We start from the raw sequence: 15,964 nt of genomic DNA on the forward strand, positions 1-15,964 counted from the left end.
GGACTGCTATAATCAAGGTATTTTTTCACAATACCTTTTAACTTCTGTCTGCTTAAATTAGTCACTCTTTTCTAGAGCTTGACCATTCTTTTAATGTAACGCAAATCAGGAAATTGGTCATGCATTTTACCTATGCACCTTACTAAATTTAAGTAAAAAGAGGCAGAATCTGAAATTTTGGCCCTACCTGTTTTTTGTTGTTGTTTATGGAATCTATTTTAATACAGAATTCAGAGAAAGCAGAAGACAGAAGTTGCATAAGAGAAAACATCAAAACAGGAAAAAAAAAAGCTCTGAAATTGCTAGTAACTTAAGTTTTACTTACTATTGACATCAGTGTTAATACATAGTGCTGTAAATTCTGTCCATGATGACGAACCATTTTGGTGTCAGCTGTAACCATCACTTCTACATATCTTGGATAAGAAAGAAAACGTTTTTTCCGGGAATGTGGATTATTGTCAGCATCCTCCATAGACACATTTTTAAAAGCATACTCTAAATTTGGAGACTTCCATAAAATGTTTCTCTCTTCATTCAAGCTACTGACATTTGGATGTAGTAAAGTGCCCTTCTTCACCTCCTTTTCTGTAGGGTAAAAAAAAAAAAACCTTAATGCAGAATTCAGTTTCTAAATTTAAAAATAGACGTGCAATTCTGTCTAAAGTAGACAAAAAATATAATCTTACTTCCAAGGGAACTGGTACAAGAATAAAAATATATTACACACAGAAGAAACATCAAATTAGATGTCTTGAACACTATCATACAGTTTTTTCCATATATGGATTCAATGTTAAAAATAAGTTAAGAAGAGACAGCAGTATTGTATAGTTACTAGAATGCAGAATAATCCAAACAGGAAGGCTGGAATGAAATAAGCACTAGAGCTTAAGCAATGAAAGAATGGAAAATAGTTAATTGAAATAGCCATATTCAAACACAGCCCTTTAACATCAACAAAACCAACAGCAAACTATAAAAACTAGACTCCAATCTTGAACTGACTTCATTTATATATGAAAAAAGCTATAGAAATATAATAACTTTTTTGACAGGCCTATTAATATCCATGGCACAGGATCAGAGTCTAAAAGATATGGCTTGGAGACATCTCAATATTTAATACTTCCCAATTTGCTACCTTCAGGGGCTTGTGACATCTGAAGAAAACCTCACACCTTGATCAGGCAGTCACTTAAGCAATACTCACATAAAAACACTTAGGTGAGAAGTGTACCTGAATTCTCACTATTCCCTGGAACTTAAGTGCCTAATGAGGTATTTCAATCCATTCAGTCAGTCCCTACTGTCTTTCTGGAAGCTAGATTTCCTTTTAAGCAGTGGCTGCCAGAGTATAGCTCCCAATCCTTAGTGACTACATCCTTCAAACAAGAGATTCTGACTCAGGAGTCATTCTCGTTTTGAAAGGATTTAAATCTTATGTATTTTATCTTCTAGTAGAAGAGCCCTCCTCAGTAAAATTTAAGCTACTTCTGAGAGGTCAGCTGCCCCCATTAAAGTCAAGACACAACGCTAAACCAGAATGACAGAAGAGACAGCAAACTTCGAGGTGTTTCTTGTCGAGTAGTCACCTGAGTCAGTCACAAAATACAAGAATAGCAACTCGAAAAAACTATTAGCAGTAACAGCTAATAGAAGAAAGTAAGGGCTGACATAGAAAAAGACAGTGTTAGTGAGTACCTATAAATATTTGATGTTTTCAGACTGACTGATGCAATACTAGAGAACCAGCTGAAGCAATAACACACTCATCTTTATTAAGTCACAGAAGGAGTCTGAAACTTCAGAAAATTGGAAAAATAGGAACCAGAACCCATACTTAGGATAAGAGCTGAAGACCAATCCGTGGACTAGACAAGACAACTTCAGTACTACACTAAATAAAATTCATTTTGTTTATGAACACAAAAACAACAAGAGGATTAACAATAGCCATCATATAGCTATCATTATATCAAACTTCTCTAATTTTCCTATATTAAGGAAACAGGATTTATGAGTATCAAATGTATCAGATGTCCTTCCCTGACAGAGAGATTTAAAAAAAAAAAAAGTAAGCAAGTGAGCTAGACAACTTTAGAAATAATCACTGTGATCCAATTTCAAACTAAGAAGATGAGCTGAAGGAGACTTCAAAGGTGTAGCAGCATTTCATTCACAATGTGAAAAAAAACTAGATGTACAGATACCAGAGATTGGGAAGAGAATTAGGAAATGCTGCAAAGGTAAAACAAGTCAAGACAAAAGATTTAACATTTCAATATTGTATCAGTGAACAAGTAGGAAACAATTCTGAACAACAAAATGGAAGTTAGATATATCCAATGATTTTCATGATTTTCTTAAACAGATCATGGAAATCATCTACATTAAAAATGTCTAATCATTCAGCTTCTCTTTATAATCAGTGGAATGAAACAGACATTTCCATGTAGTAAGTCATGTTACCCTAACAGGCATATCTAAAATAAGTCACATGAATCAGAGGAAGTGATCCTTTCTCTCCTCCAAATATAAAAAGAGAAGAAGGACGTCTAACACAGGTGTAAAATATCTAGAGTTAGATGAAATGGATCACTATTGTCCTTGCAAGTCACATCCTGATCAAGCACCCACTGTTTAACTTAGAAATACTACTTCCACCATGGAAAGCCTTTCCATATACCCTTGTCAAAATGCACTAACTAAAAGAACCAACTCTCATGATCACAAGTCTTCTCCCCTTTAAGAAAAAAGGTGACTAACTCAGCAAGGCTAGCAATGAAATAGAGAAATATCTTATTTAGTACAAAAATACTACACAAATACTTTTTCCTCCATTCCTTTGCAATGCCCACAAGCCCCAATAATAATTGGACAGTAATCCCTGGCTCAGTCTTCTGTAGCTGATACAATACATAAAATAGGAAAATTGACTATTCTCTTTATGCTTTTCTCACAGTAGTTGCTAATATTGGTAGTATTCTACCAATGTGTCAATATTGGCATATTGTACAATACTCAACTCAGCTAAAAGAGCTCTGCTTTGGTTCAGTACATATCTATCATTTAAAATTAATAAATTGGCTCTAAAATCAGCTTCCTGGTATTCAAAGCTTTGCTCTTTACTCTTAAGTGGCAATCATGAATAGATAGCACCAGCTTTCAAAAATACAGAGCTTTAGGGGAAAAAAAAAAAGTCTTTCACTGGAGCTTGTTCAATGGAAGATTATCATAATTGTAGCTTCATGTATCTACAAAAAGCAGGATTTTCAACACATTCTGTGTACGAAGTATGATTTTGGAAAAATCCCAGATCACAACATTAGCCAAAACAATGCTATTTTTGCAGTTTGTGTTTTTAAACAGCTGGCCAGATATTCCTTAAGGTAAAGTTTGGTATTTTATTCTCTTCAGATGCTCTCAATGTTGCATAAGCACTTCTGAAATGCAAATAGATTCAAAATGCATAAAGGCAGATTCCAGTCTCATGTAAGATGTAGAATGGAATTAGACAGGATGTTTCTATATGCCAAACTGAACAAAATTTAACCTGCATTCTCCTTCTTTGAGTCTCCATCTCCAGTATTTTCTCTGAAGCCCAATAAAGGAAGCCTGTATGCTTCTATTAAAATAAAAGCATTTATTCTCACTGGACTTGAAAACGTTTTAGACAATAAAAAATACTTTTAACACAGCACTATTGTAACATGAAGTATTAAGAAAATCATTGCTTATATAGGGTCTTGGCTTCTACACTGAAGCATGCAACATTAAGTAGATCATTCCTCTGTTCTCCCTAGACAAATTCTAAACATCTTATCAATTCTTCCTAATCCTGCTCTTCTGTGTAGCTTTTATAATTTGATAGAAGCTTCAGGGGACCTATCACCGCAACATTTTCTGACCATGAAGATGCATTCACAACCATGAAAAATAGCTCTGAAGTTTTTCACTCTACTAAAAAACACATTAGTTCAAGACATGATGCTTCCTACTCACTTCCTCGTGAGGAATGAAGGTTTTTGTTTTACTTCCAGGTTCCCATTCTCTGCATATGTTCCCACCCTAAAATTACAGTACTCGGTAGTTAGCTCACATACTACGACACTACGACAGTACAGCCGTTCACTTGTGACACATCCTAAAATATACATTTAAATTACTCCCCTTGCTTTTTTATGAATATGAATTTTGTAGTATGAATGTTATTAAAATATCCAAGAGGAAAAACTACATTAATGGGTAATATTATTTACTTTCATTCTTAAGGAGGACATACATCTCAAATTACTCTTTAAGTTTGCAATAACATTAACTTTTGTGACTGTAAACAACAACAACTCTCATGGATCTATCCTTTAAGTGTTTACATACAGAACAACGTATGTATGGTGTAAAAACAAATCAAGAGAGAAGTTCCTGAAACACCAGGATACACCATTACATGCCTATTTCCTCCTATATTTAAATTACCCAGTGGCAGGGAAAAAAGTAATTCTTGTCAAACTTATGTGAAAGAAAAAACAGGTCTAGTGAAACAATCTGGAGAAAAATATGTTTCAAAATGGCAACTTGCCTTTTTTCTTTTTAAATATGAGAACTAACACTTGAAAAAAGTTGCATTGAAAATGAAAGTGTGACTATACCTGAAACTTCACAAGGTTTATGGGATTTCTGATACTTTCTATTAATTTCTTCATGTCTGTATATAAGATGTGGTTTGTTATGCTCATCTTCATGTTCACCTCCATCCGTTTTCATCAGAGGCTCTAAAAAATATTCACCATCATGTGCTTTAAAGGTGCCCATCTGAAAGTAAGAGAAGTAATTGCTTTATTCTCCACTAAAAATAAAGTTATTTTTATAACTTTCATGATATAAACTACTTAATATTTTCAGATTAATGAAAGTAAATTTGCATGAGACAGAAGTTGGAAAGCAAAAGAGTTTCTTTCAGAGTCTTGTTCCATTCCCCAGAGAGGAATATCATAATAGAGACTACTCATAACTAAGGAGGATATATTAACAATATAATCAAGGAACACTAACAAAATATCGTATGTAATCTTTATACAGACTTAGTAAAACCAAGGTTACTGAAGTAAAAAAGAATCTAGGTATAACCAAGCAGGACTGCTGTGGAAACTGCATAGAGAGGAGTGGAAGCCATCAAGAAAGTCAAGGTTTAGCTGCTGTCTGAATTCTAGACTGAGTTGTTGCCTTCTGTCCTTCACATAACTTACACAACCTTTTTCTTCTAAAACTGTTTTGTCCACATATCAGCAGCATTAGCCTGCAGTAAGGACTGATGCTAAGATTCAAACCACCAAAAAGGGTTAAGTGTGGCTGCCATGTGAACACTAACAAGCTGATCAATTCTTTTCTGCTACCCTAAACCCTATTTTAGGTAAGAGACATTTTAAATGTTACATTAAATTTAATGGAAGAAAAAAAACTTAACTGCTGCTTTATTCCTGCAAGTAACTTTTAGTTCTCCCCTACTACCCAGAACTAGAGCAGATATTCTATAGCAGTTTCTTCAGTGACTTGTCCAGTTAACAGCCTTTAAGATTTTATTAAGCAATGATTTCAGCTATGACAAATGCCAACTATGAGAATAACAGCATACAGCTAGTGAGAAAAGTTTTCAAGCATTTTCCAAACTCCATTCTTCTAGAATAGCAAACTTCTACTGGAAAAAAAAAAAGCAAGAACAAGGGTTTATTTCCCTATCATTTCACAGTACAAAAAAAAAGTCACTAATTCATGTTTTTGAGTGAGTTTTATAACTTTGAGAATCCCACTCAGATTCCTTATTTTGTACTCAGTCAAGAGCTACCAGTGGTAAACTACCTAAGAATTCAAAAATGTATTCAGGCATGCATTGACCTATACAGTGAGTAGAGTTAACAGGATGCACCATGACTGACCTAAGTCAATCTAGTATTGCTGATACTCCACCAGAAGTAATCCCGCTTTCCTTTTCCTCTATGTAAGTACTCCCACAGTTCATTTCAGCACCAGCAATTAAGCTTACATACACCGTTTACAAACTCCACTCTCCAGCTAAGATCTACACTTCCTACCAAAGGAAGTTATTTTTCAGATGAAATAGTAAAGATTAGCTGAGGAAACAGAACCATTTACCCAGGAGAGAACTAGGGTGTAACCATGAATACACAGTATTAAATGCCTAACAACATCTGCAGTTCAACTTTCATTATTCTAAAGTCTAAGTATCACAGTCAGAACTGACACAAACAAGTGTAATTCAGAATCTTGTCCTAGTAGTAGGCATACTCAAGTCACCTGGGAAGAGAGGGGAAGCAGGCAATGCTCCCTCTTTTAAAAGAAGACACTGAGAAGTAGCAGTAACCATGTTTATCTGTAGTTCACAATAAACAGAGAAAATCACCAGAAAGCAGAACACATTCTCCTTTGTTACACATAACAAAAGATACATTATAAGCTTACAAGGCAGAAAGTTAGGACAGACAGCTGGAAAGGAAGAATTCCGCACCACACTTCAGAATTATTGCCTTCAGAATTATTCCAATAAGTTTTAAACCAGAAGATGAAAATCCAAGGTCCAGGAGGTTCCACCTTTTTAGACTAGAAAAATTGCACTAGGTTCCCTCTCACTTGTTCACATCCTGGGCAATTGATTCTTGCAGTCTCTATCAGGATCAACTGTCTGTGTAGTTATGTGCATTTGGCTGATCAAGATCTCTAACACAAACTTTTTTTTTTCCTTTAATTCTCTCCTCAATGTATAGATAAACAACCAATTACTACTGTCACTGACTGGTTAGGTATACATCCCACCTGCAGTCTATGATGACATTTACTGCACATCTCCTATCCAAGTTGATAAAAAGTCTTTACATTGCATGTGAAATGAATATATTACATGAGGGGGAAAAAAAACAAAAACAAACAGTGCTTTAACAAGTAGTATATTATTACATCTGCAATTTAAAATCCAAGCTAACATTAAAAACTACTCCACATCAGTAAAATAAATTTGAAGTGCAATACTAAAAAAATCCAAGCCTTTGGAGACTGCAATATCCATATGTGGTTACTGTCAGATTAACAAATGGAAATCAGCATCTCAAAAGGCAAGTCAGCCAAAAAAGCTAACTGAAACAAATCTTGAAACTACCACCGCCAATCCTTAGACTAAAGCTTTATTTTGATTAACTACGTGTTATCTCCTTGTTTTCCTAACATAGAGATCTACAAAATTCAATCACCAGCTACATTGTTCTGCCTGGTTTGCAGTCCTTCATTCATGAAAGTCATATTTTATCCATGGTCAGACAGCAAATAAAAACTAAGCCATTCCTATAAATTAGGCACACAAAAGGACTTTAAGATCCAAATTAAAAAAATAGTGCTGTAAAAGCAAATAAAAGCAGATAACCTGATAGTACAGAGGCAGGTTGATGAAACAGAAGCAACAGCAGGTTGCTCCTGCAGGAAGTCAAATCAGAAGCAAACTGAATTTACTTATCTACAGATGCTTCTCAAATCATGTAACGAGAAATCTGCCCTAAGCATTTTACTTCTGTTCTCAGATAGAGATAGAAGTACATTTAATAGGTCTCTTCAGTAGAAGCAGAATTTAAAATTGAAAAGACCCCACTGTATATTATAAATAAGTGGTCCAAAGAAAGTAAGAAAGAGGGAACACTATACAGGACTATACATAAACACAGACTTGAGGAAATTTATGAGAAAACCCGCATGAGAATGATAATTTATTTCTTGGGTTTAAAATCTTCTGGATGAGTCAGACACTTTATACTGAATCAAGACTGAATGGATCAGCACAGCTATTGACTTTATATGATATGCCTTACCAGCTTGAAGTGGCTTAAAACTGCAGTCTTCATCAATGCATTTGCTCTATTCCAAGAGTAGAAATAAATATTGCACAATTTATGGTTAAAGTATGTACTGTATCCACATACAAATTACATCCTTGTGTATAATAGCAACTTCGAAGAACATATGGAAAACATAAGGGATATAAAACAAGTTTTGGAAACATGGAATTAATATGTCCAACAGCAAAACTGGAACAACTTCAGAGAAATGCTAGAATGACTGTCTTGAAAACATGACTCTAAACTGGCAGACTCCCTCCCAGGTAACTTCTGCTCCTATGAAGATTTTTTTAAGCCCTTACAGCATGGCTTTTAAACTCCAACTCAAAAACCTGCAAGGAGTTTACAGCAAGGATACTTTCTCATTCAAACTAAGTTACAAAATACCCTCCTCTTGTATTACGCTCCCTACTTCGCATGTCATGTTAATTCAAAGCTCTTCTCAATCATGTGAGTAAACCCTTCACTCTTCTTTGCCTGCTCCAGGGTTACAATGTTTTCTAACGACAGAGGTAAGAGGCACAGCCTAATTAGCTCCAGGAAGAAAAAAGCATGAGAGATTGTCTGATAAAGGTACACTGCCAGTATCTGCAGAAGACACTTCTACCAGAAGATAATTCAGCTAGAGAAATACAACAAGACAGTTGTAGCTCACTCATTAAACTGAGATAATACAATAAAGAAAAAAGTAATAACTAATAAATAAGCTAAACAACAGAACAAATAAGCCAGCTAATTAAAGAGTTATGCAGTGCAATACCTTTTTGGAAGTGAAATGTATTATTTCTTCCAATCAGGTTCTTAAAAACTGATTGAATAAAATGCGAAAAAAAGCATACAGGAAAAAATATCTAATTTTAAGTCAAACTGCATGCTTTAACTTCATATTTGCCTACCAATTTTGTGACACTAGGATTTCATTAGCAGATAGTAATCATACCTCTGGCAGACTAAATCACACTTCTGAGCGTGGGCAGGTGCATTATCAGTTCTGTTAGAAGTGTCCTGGTCTGGGTAGATAGATACCTAGGTCATGGTTGAATGCTATCATGCTTCCACTCAGGAACACAAAGAGACTGTTTACATTCCATCTAATGGCATAGGGAAAAGCCTATTCACATGGGAAGTGAAAAATTCAGACACAGGTACCCTGGGAGTCTCATTGTAAGTCTACTCTAGGCAGCAAAAAACCTGGCTGAAGCCAAGTAAAAAATGGCACTCCTGAAAGCTTATAAATAAAATTTGTAGTAACAGGCTAGTTATTTTAATATTCCCTCCAGTTCTTTGCTATACACCTATCTGAAGGACAGGCAGAAAAAGCAGGTAGAAGAGCCTGCAGGGATCACAGCAATTAACAAGATTCACTGGAGTGGAAGGAAAATGGAAGGAAATGAGAGGGCCCATTTATCCCTAAAACTTACAGTGAACTAGTTGGACAAATCAAGTTTAAAAATATACCTGTCAACTTTTGCCATAGAAATACTGCATTGAGATTATAGAAAGGTAGCAATTTCACAACGCCCAGTGGAACTGGGAAATGAAGCATACGTACATGTGAATGCATTTATCTAAAGAACTCTCGTGAATACTTTATCAAATTTATATAAATACTCCCCTAAAATGCAAACCCAAGGGATCCTCCAAACACTTAGTCTTAGAGGAAACTCCACCACAATCTTGTCTGTCTCGGTGAACAAGAAGAAAAGCTCACATTTCCAGTTACCTCTGTTCAGGAAGAGCTGTCCAGCTTCAATGTTTTAAGAGAACACAGAAACACTTTTTACTCTCCTAGAGAGCCAAATAATTCCAGAGAGGCCCTTCTACCCTCGTCAGGCAGTTACCACTCAAGCAGTTAGCACATGTAAGGTACAGTGAGAACTTCACCTCATTTTAGTCAATTGCATGCTTTGAATACTTTTGTCAATCTGTGTATGTCCAGAAAATGACCTCTTCTCATACTACCTAACTTAACTACCACAATCTTACATCTTCTACACAAAATGAAGACAAAGAACAATGAGAACTGAAGCTATTGCTGATCTGATAACTCACAGGAAAGCCCATCTTACCCCAAGAATGCACAATCTGCTGGAATCCACGGCAGCCAACTGCTGACCACCACAGAAGGTGGTAGCATTACTTTAGTTTTAAAAATGCAGGTTTACGCAGCATCCCAGCTGGGATCAGTTCACCTAATGCTTTAATTCTGCCTTTACTTGCTCTGTTCTGACTCACGTGTAGAAGCACAGCATCTCTGGAAATAGAGATGCAAACAGCTTGAGGAAGAAAAGAAAAATAAAGTGTTTTGAGGATTTTTTGGGGGGGGTTTCTTAATTGGAAACTTAAGTAGTCATTTTTTAAATGACTTGTGCAGTCAGCAGTTATTTTGCCAAGATGTGTAGGCAGAAGCTGAGTCAGCAATACAGGTCCATATGCAATTATTGTCTACCCTCAGATGTATGGAAGATCTCTAGTGCCCACATGCAGGAAAGCAACGCTAAGACGAGATAACAAGGTAAAAAGTCAGCACCATCCACTCTGTGGTCAACATGCAAGACCAGGAAGATTTCAGGCAGCTGCAGTCATCAGAATAGTCTCCTGTCCAAAGAGATTGAGCATCACAAATGAAAATACTTAAGAACTGACCCTGCTTCTGACAACACACATTAGGGAAAGATAGGAATGCAAACCAAAGTAAGACAAGAAAATGCAAATGAAGTCAATAGTAAAAAAATAATTAAATAGGAACACAGAGGAAAAAAAGCCATAAACAAAGCAACTGAATACCAGTGTTTCTTCCTATAAGTTCACTCTACTTCTGAATTGTTTTTGTTCTATTTAGTTTCTTACAAAACCATTCACATTTTACTCAGTCAGTCCTTATTCCCAAAACCATTTGGTACTGAGTGACAAAATAAATGCAAGGGCCAATAACAGTAATAGTGCCTTTTTTTTTTTATATATACTGTTGTATTGCAGATATTCAGGGCTAGAGATTCACCTTGTACTCTCTATGAGGAATAAAACCAAAACTATTAAGTGCAAGTGTCAGGTCAGCCTGTCAACATGAATAAGACTATGTTTGTCCAAACAAGAATTGATCGTCTTGACATTTTAGTATGCCTTTTTCCTTGTTTATGAAAGAAAAAAAAAATCTGTAAGAACTAGTACGTGGCCTATAGATGCTCACAGACGTCAGTGATCTGAATACTGAAAGCTGACCTGACATTTAAATTTAGAAAGTAACTTTTTGGAAGCTGCACCTGTATGTTATAAGCATATCTTCCAGTTACAAGTGTTAAAATTTTCTTTGGAAAACCACTATAGCTTAACTAAATGAAGTTACTAGTAGTATGCAGCACAAAAAAAAAAAAGTGGGCAGTACTTTCAAGGCAACAAATCTGTTACCTGCAATAGAATTCCACAAGAAATTAGATCTTGATAAGATACTTCTGTAGGTTGCTCCAGAAGTAATGCCTCCTACCACACCACCATCTGCCTTTGAAGTCATGGGCTAACACAATGAAGTAGAGGCTGAACCTTCCCATGAATATTCCATTACATTTTGTTGCCATGTGACAGACAGCAGCAGAAGGGCAGTCTGAAAGAATGGCATCCGGCATGGAAGTTTATATAAAGTAAGAGGTGTGTTAGTTAATTCCCCTTCACAGGAAAAAAAAAAAGGCACCCACTGACATTCATTAACGCTTGCTGAACCATTACAGAAGCCAAGCAGTGGCTTCTGTAGTCACTTCAGCAGCAGCAGCATGAAAGATAAGGTACATTCTGGATGGCAATGCACAGCTGTCACACGACAACATGAAGAACATCCCTACCAGCTCATCCACACAAACCTGCTGAAAAATTATGCTGAAAAAATAGTACAATTTCTCAGCTGCAAAACACTATCAAATACTGTTATTGTCCTCTTCGTATCTATCATAGCTTTCATGGAAATAATGTAAGACAACACTACTTTTGTAGCAACCTACATAGTTACAAATAATGATTTCTCACAGTGGGATACAATACAAATTGGCATTTGTTTGCATTTGTCAGTGATGTTGTAGCCTATACTTTCTTGAAAGTTAAATTGCTTTCACCTATGATTTTGCTGTCAAGATAATGTTTGAGAGGTCACTTTTGTCACTGGACTCATGTGGGCTTTCTCAGCAGATCTTGTTTCCCACGTTAGTATGAAGCTAAAATGGACCAATGCAGTAAAAAGAGATTTAGATCTTAGGAAAATAGAGTGAAATGAAGCGCAAGACTTCCAAAAATCACTCCAAAGATGTAAGAAATGTGTGTATGCAATCAGACATTCAACAAGACACCCAGGCCATCACTATAGATGACCTTCTGCCTTTGACAGCCTCCCAAACTTCCCTAATTACAGGCTCCCTCCTTGCAATTACTACAGGCTCCCGACTGACCTTCTAACCTCCCTTTGCCATTTGCATCCCTGAACCCAGAGCACACTGAAACATAACACAACAAAACTGCATACAGGGTGTCAGAGGCCATTAAGCAAAGCTCCATGGGTATTCTGCGTTGTAAATGCTCTTGGCACACTCAGGAAAAAAGCTTAACTGAAGGTGAAAAGAGCTTGGGGAAAAAACCACACTCAGCTTGACAGTGCAGTCAAGAAAAGTAGTAACTTGGGAAGCAGCAGCGAAGCTGCCAGCATAGGTGATGCAGAGCTTGGGGAAAGGAGCCTACAGGATAACGTCAAAGTACATACATGGTGCAACTTCAGATCACTCTCAGGTACATCTTAAGAGCAACTTTTTGAATTTCACCTTTTATTTTCCTACAAGTTCACATTCTTCATCCGTTCCTAGCTTTTAAAGCACTGGTCTACAGCTATTGCCTTACACATGCAAATTTGGAAGATAGAATTCTATCTAATAATTTTAAGCAATCCCTTGTATTTTAATTTCCACACACAAAACTCAAGTTTCGCATGGGAAAAAACAGACCCTAGAGAGAACAGATTTTACTTAAACAGAATACAGAGCTGCAGTCTAATTTCTACTCACAAGCAGCATCTTACCTCAGCAGCAATCCTTAAGTCACTTACATCTCTACATTTATCCACAAAGCACGGTATTATTCAATGGAAGAGAAATCACTGACTAGCTTACTTTCACATGTACATTTGTTGAATGCACAAGACAAATACATTTTAAAACCCCTGATCTACTAACTTTCCTAGTCTTTCAATACAAAAGCAGCTGTACTGGGAAACTGCAAAATGTGTTTAGGGAAGACAAGATACCACAGAAAGAACTCTTCTCCAAAGAGCTGCTCTCTACTAGCAGTCACACAAGGAGCGTGAACACAAAAGAATGAGGAAGAACAGTGGGCTGAAGGCACCAAACCAGGTTGGAGAATACTCTTTGCATACATCAGCTGGCTGTGACAGTCTCCTTATCCCCTCACAGTCCCTCCATGGGAGCTAATCATGTGCCAGAGAGGACCAACCATCCATGCAGGGCTCTGCTTCCTCTTTACCAAACCTCACCAGGTTCATTAACAAGGAGAAGGTGGCCATAATGCTGGGGTATCACAGGCTGTGACATCTACGCTCCCCAAGTCTATGCCTACCTGGCAAAAGGTGGTGGAATAAATAGCAAGAGAAGGTCTGGGGAAACTCTGGGAAAACTCTGGGAAAGAAAGGTATTTGGTAGAAGCCCAGACCAGGGATTCCTGACAGCCAAGAAGTGACAGAGGCCGTGAAGTATAGCCAGAAACTTCAGTGGAAGTTCACAAGGTTCATCTAGAAGATGTAAGGGTTCAACTTACTGCTATTCAACTGCTTCTGAGGGGAATAATGCATAGTATAAATTGTAATGTTCAAATGAAGTACAGAAAAAGAAAAGTACGACATTTTCATTATTAAAGGAAGGATTGCACTGATAGTTTGAGAACCGCCAAATAATAGGCTGTTGGGACAGCTTTGAAGTACAGTAGGTACACGTTTTTCAGGTAAGTTCTTTCCCTTCAAGTAATGAAAATTGACTACTTGCAAGAAGATCATTAAAATAGGCAATAAGTAGCTAAAAGAAAATATAATCTCCTCTATTAAGCTTCTTGTATTTATCTTGTGTAGACTACAGCACCATTCTCAGTATCATGCTATATGAATGAACTTGTACATGAAAAACATTTGCAATTACTTGCAACAACTCCTCTTATCAACTCCTTCTGTGCCCCAGGTGTGCAACAAACTAAGGGCTTTAGTGTAGATTCAAATTGGGTTTTGTATAAAGCAGACCAGAATCAATGAGATCTGTTGGTAAAGCAAGAAGGCAAAGCTGTGATGCATACAGAATTAAGGCTTTGTAATGTTGTCTTCTTCAGCAATGTCTGCAGACCTGCTCAAGTCCAAAGACCTCAATCCAAAGACAAGGTGGCATATAATTACAAATCCAACAGTTAGCACTAGACAATACAAGTGTCCCTCTGAAGTATCACCTCTTTCTGATGCTTTCCCATCACACACAACCTTCTTTCAACACACATCACACTCTCCAACATCTTTCCACCCAGTTCCATCCTATCTTCTATATACTACTATAAAGAGATAAGAAAACACTGTCACTGGATTGTTTCAGCTCCCAGAAGTCCTGTATGTCTATAGTGCAGCAATAAGAAGCATCACACAACCCTAACTTGAATTTAAACTAAGACTTACAGCATCCCATATTGATGTGTGTAGCTATTTTAAAGCACTCAAATTTCAGTGACTGTTATGGCAGTAACTGCAGCTTTCATAGAATCATAGAATGGCCTGGGTTGAAAAGAACCACAGTGATCATCTAGTTTCAGCCTCCCTGCTATGTGTAGAGTTGCCAGCCGCTAGACCAGGCTGCCCAGAGCTCTTAAGTGTTTCATAAGTAGTGATACAGCAGAGCGCCAGATCTGTTTCTGTTTCATCTTGTTTCTAGACAAGAAAACATGAAATGCAGCAACGCAGTACAACTGCTCTGACATACAGTGATGTGGTACTATTTCTTCATTATACCCCTGGAAAGACCTAAATGCTATCAAAGTAGAAGTACAGAATCTACTACAGTTTTGATTTCTCCGTTCAATTCAATTGTGTGAAAAAGCATTTTATAGTCACACTCCCAGATAAGCCAGTAGGAAACTTCCCATTCACTTCAACAGAAAGATGTTGCACCACCAAGAACATGACACCTGCACAGAACAGCTGAAAACACAGGAAAATATCAACACTCAGTCTTCTCTCATTATCTCAAGAACCATTATTCTAAACTTATACGTAGATAACAGCCATCTAGCTGCAAACACCTGTCTGATGCCAACTGGCAGCATCATTTTACCAAACAACAGCTCCCTGAGCCTGAGGCACGGTTTGTTTTCTCCCTTATAACTATCGGGTGATGCAGCTCTTGAAACTCAGAATGTTACATCAAGCAACGCCACCACCGGCCAGCAAAAGACTCTTTGAAAGCAGCGTCTGTATATCCCGTCACGATTGCAAGCCAGCAGTGCCAACACACTGCATGACCAAACGCTTGGAACGCCGCCCGAGAGCTTCCGAGCCCCGCATCTCACTGCGTGCCTTTCAGGAAGGAGATGAATGGGGCCGGGGAGCGCACGCACTTACCAGGCCGCCGCAGACGCTGAGGACGGCCACGTGCGCCTGCTGCGCGTTGACGTGCCCGCGGTAGAAGCAGTGCCGCAGGTCGGGGGAGGGCGGCTGCCGCGGGGCTCCGACGTGCACCGCAGCGAACTGCGCGGCGATGAAGCCCGCGTCGGCGCTCAGGTTGAGCTGGAAGAGCTGCCCGTACGCGCTGAGCCGGTAGTGCGTGCGGAGAGCTGCGGGCTCCGAGCTCCTTTTCCTCCTGCTGAAGTGACGCGCGTGAGGAAAAACTTCTCCGAACTCATTCACCCGGACAGGTGTGATTATTTCGTAGGAGGACAGCTGCTTCACTAAGGTCTCTGCAACGGAGAGCGCGGGACTCAGCCTCGCTGGGCAGCGCGGAGGCGCGGCGCTCCCCACGCGGAGCTGCACCGTTCTCTCCGCAGAAAGCCCC

At 38.0% G+C, this 15,964-nt stretch overlaps 1 protein-coding gene across 1 annotated transcript in view; it reads right to left on the reverse strand.

Annotated features, from left to right (window-relative positions):
- ADAMTS20 (ADAM metallopeptidase with thrombospondin type 1 motif 20) overlaps nucleotides 1-15,957 on the reverse strand; it is a gene marked incomplete at its 5' end in the record, with an annotated part of 91,183 nt that extends 75,226 nt beyond the window's left edge. The window contains 3 exons of the mRNA XM_019612782.2: nucleotides 326-588; nucleotides 4,653-4,815; nucleotides 15,535-15,957. Coding sequence (XP_019468327.1) covers nucleotides 326-588; nucleotides 4,653-4,815; nucleotides 15,535-15,957 — 849 coding nt within the window. The remainder of the gene's footprint in view (nucleotides 1-325; nucleotides 589-4,652; nucleotides 4,816-15,534) is intronic.
- Nucleotides 15,958-15,964: the final 7 nt, after the last annotated feature.

Source organism: Meleagris gallopavo, chromosome 1, assembly GCF_000146605.3.
Source record: "Meleagris gallopavo isolate NT-WF06-2002-E0010 breed Aviagen turkey brand Nicholas breeding stock chromosome 1, Turkey_5.1, whole genome shotgun sequence".
Classification (NCBI taxonomy): domain Eukaryota; kingdom Metazoa; phylum Chordata; class Aves; order Galliformes; family Phasianidae; genus Meleagris; species Meleagris gallopavo.